The sequence below is a fragment of the Mesitornis unicolor genome, unplaced genomic scaffold, assembly GCF_000695765.1.
Source record: "Mesitornis unicolor isolate BGI_N332 unplaced genomic scaffold, ASM69576v1 scaffold5929, whole genome shotgun sequence".
NCBI classification, from domain to species: domain Eukaryota; kingdom Metazoa; phylum Chordata; class Aves; order Mesitornithiformes; family Mesitornithidae; genus Mesitornis; species Mesitornis unicolor.
Window position 1 is genome coordinate 29,442 of NW_010209125.1, and position 2,926 is coordinate 32,367.

Genomic DNA, 2,926 nt, shown 5'->3' on the forward strand with positions numbered 1-2,926 from the left:
AGTTAAAAAATGCAATACCTCTACAAAATTAGATACCACTCTGAGCCAAACCAGCAGCAAACTCTCTTCCATCGTTCACCTCAGCCACAGCTTGAACAGATTGTTCAAAGTGCTTGATAAAACTAAGACACTGTACAACAGATGCTTTGCTGCCACCTCCTCTAATGGGATGCAGCACAGCTTGGTAGTTTGGAATGAAATCAGAGCATCAGTAGCGATACTGACAGCTTCACTTCTACCTGGGACGACGTTACAGTTGTTTATTCACTTACCACCTGAAACACTACACGTTTTGATGAAGGAATGGCGCTGCAACCGAGTGTTTCAGTGAATTCAGAATAAACCAGAAGCCCGTAGGCTTATTCCTTCTCTGCAGGGACAACCCTGTGCTGTAAGACAACCTGCTGCATTCCCGATATTTAATGAGCATTTAGTAAGACTGACAAGTGAGCTCTGGTTCACCAGAGCCCCCTGAATGTCATGGTCCACACTACAATTATTCTTGGAACCTCCTCATCAATACCAGGAAAACCAGCTATGTAGGGCACAGCTTGTCCATCCCAGAACCAGGGATCAGATTTAAGACTGACATGACTTCTCCAAAGCAGAGATGCTTTCCCAAAGCTTTTGTTTGTTTTCAGCCAAAAAAGGTGCAATATAGCATCTCTCCTCAAATCCTGAAAAGTAAAGTGACTTGAAGGTAAAAATGCCATCATTGGAAGCTCTACTGACGTCCAGTCTATGCTGGCACCCAGATAGGGAGTGGATGAGCTTCTGTGTTAAATACGTATTTGTCAAGGTTGATTAAGTCTATGTCGTCTGAGAAGAGCAGGAACATGTATTTGAGGGTTTCTCCAAGGAAGAAGCTCTCCATCTTGTCTCGTGGCTCCGGATTACTGGGATTCTGGACGTTGTTAATTGAAGTATAACCACCTGTAGGAACCTGTGTCAGAAAGAAAAAGAGATTGTTTTTATAATCTAAAAGAAATGATCTTCACTTCTTAACATCCAGATGCTCCAAGCGCCAAGAAACAGATCAACATGTTTTCCATTTCATACTTGTTTTTGATTTCCATATAAAACTTCAGTTATAAAAAAAGTCCCATTGCATTTTAATTAAAAGAAACCACAAGGATAAAACGAAGCAAAATGTCCATTTATGTTATTTCCATACAAACCTTCAGTTATGAATAAAAAGTCCCATTGCATTTTAATTAAAAGAAACCACGAGGATAAAATGAAGAAAAATGTCCATTTATGTTTAAATTAAAGAGGTAAGGATAAAACGAAGCAAAATGTCCATTTATGTTTAAATTAAAGAGGTATCACAAAGAACATCCCCTTGAAGTTTCTGGACAAATGTACAGAAAGTAACTAGTGCGATTTGTACACTAGAGTTGGTCAAAGTACCATACCTGTTATCTTAAGAACAGACCATGGATTTAATGACCACTGGCACCTAGACCACACTTTGAGTATTAAGAGTGAGATCTCCACGAGCACTGTAGCCAGAATGAATACAAACCCACCTCTATTAAAACATTAATGCCATTTTGTGGCGCTTTTATTTTGGCCTACTTCAACTAAAGGGTTCCTTCAACCCAGCCAGGTCCTTCCCAGCTTCTGAAGTCTACAAAGGATCCCAGTAGAGACTCTAACAGCTTCCAAAAAGATGGAGAGACTCTTTGGTAGGCTGCATACAGCTTCTGCATCTTACTTTTTCACCAGTGTAAGACAAGTAGTGTATCTCAAACTGTAAGGCACTGCATGAACTGAATTTTTCTGTATATTCTTATGAATTTCCCCACATTTCAAGATGGCTCTTGAAAGACAGTAGGTTTCCAAAGTTCTTGTCAGAGAGCACCTCTCAGAGTGAGTGCAGTCCAGACAAAACAAGGTCATTATAAGCTGACCTTACCCGTGTGTATTTATTGAAGTTCTGCAAGATTTCCCAGCCCCAGTCTTGGTATTTCTTATCACCAGTGAATCTGTACATATAAAAAAGGCTTTCCACAGTTTCTGGTCGCAGTAAGTTGTGCCTGTCTGCAGGCTGAAAGAAAAACAAAAACCAACAAACATAAAACAAAGGAAGAATAATTCAGACAGGGCATTTCCTCAAGGACACATGCATGAAGAAAAAGAGTGATTCCCATTTCCATCTACCCCAAAGAGCTTATCGTGCATAACTCGGCTTCTAAATAACACTATAGGGGTAATTAAAAGCAAAGGCACCTAGAAAGCAAGGCAGCAAAAAAACAGGGCACATCACCAACACCCAGCTGGGAGTTTTAGCAGCAAACAGACACAGACTGAATTGCAGTTCAAGCCAGTTAGCTGCTCACCTTGATTTCCACATCTCTGTGGCCCTTTTGTGCATGAAGATTGAAGTGTACGATCTCTGGACTCAGGCCTGTCTCGACTTGAGCGTACATCTGGTAACAGGTTTCTATAAGAGCTTCAGCCAATTTCATATGATCGGCAGTCAATCCGTTGTGTGCTCCCAGTGCCAGAGTACCAGGCAAAAAGCAAACCAAGTGATCCTGCAAGAGAAGACAACTCTTACTGGGGAAAAAAAATACACAACGGACAGGTAACTGGAACAACACTGATAAATTTTCAAGCGTATTTCTGCCTGAAAGCTTGACCCTTTCTTGCAACTTTGTTATCTGGGGCAATACAAAGCTATTACCCCTCATGTCTATAAGGGCACCATAGATCCATTCTCTAGAGAGGCTGGGATACAGCTGGTTCCCATTCCCACCACTCACTCTCCTAGGCTTACTCTCTTGTTTACAGCCAGCTGAAAGCCACACCAGGCACCTGGAATACAAATCCTTTGGCTCTTCCTATGTGTATGGAAGAAGGGCACCTGAGGACGATGGTGTGAAAAGCATCCCTGCTTGCTTTCCCAAGACAAAGCAGCAGG

The 2,926-nt window shown here is 41.6% G+C and overlaps 1 protein-coding gene across 1 annotated transcript in view; it reads right to left on the reverse strand.

Moving 5' to 3' along the window:
* Positions 1 to 476: 476 nt before the first annotated feature.
* MAN1B1 (mannosidase, alpha, class 1B, member 1) overlaps positions 477 to 2,926 on the reverse strand; it is a gene marked incomplete at its 5' end in the record, with an annotated part of 13,757 nt that continues 11,307 nt past the window's right edge. Inside the window, 3 exons of the mRNA XM_010192768.1 lie at positions 477 to 943; positions 1,919 to 2,050; positions 2,343 to 2,540. Of these exons, the coding sequence (XP_010191070.1) occupies positions 740 to 943; positions 1,919 to 2,050; positions 2,343 to 2,540 (534 nt within the window). The remainder of the gene's footprint in view (positions 944 to 1,918; positions 2,051 to 2,342; positions 2,541 to 2,926) is intronic.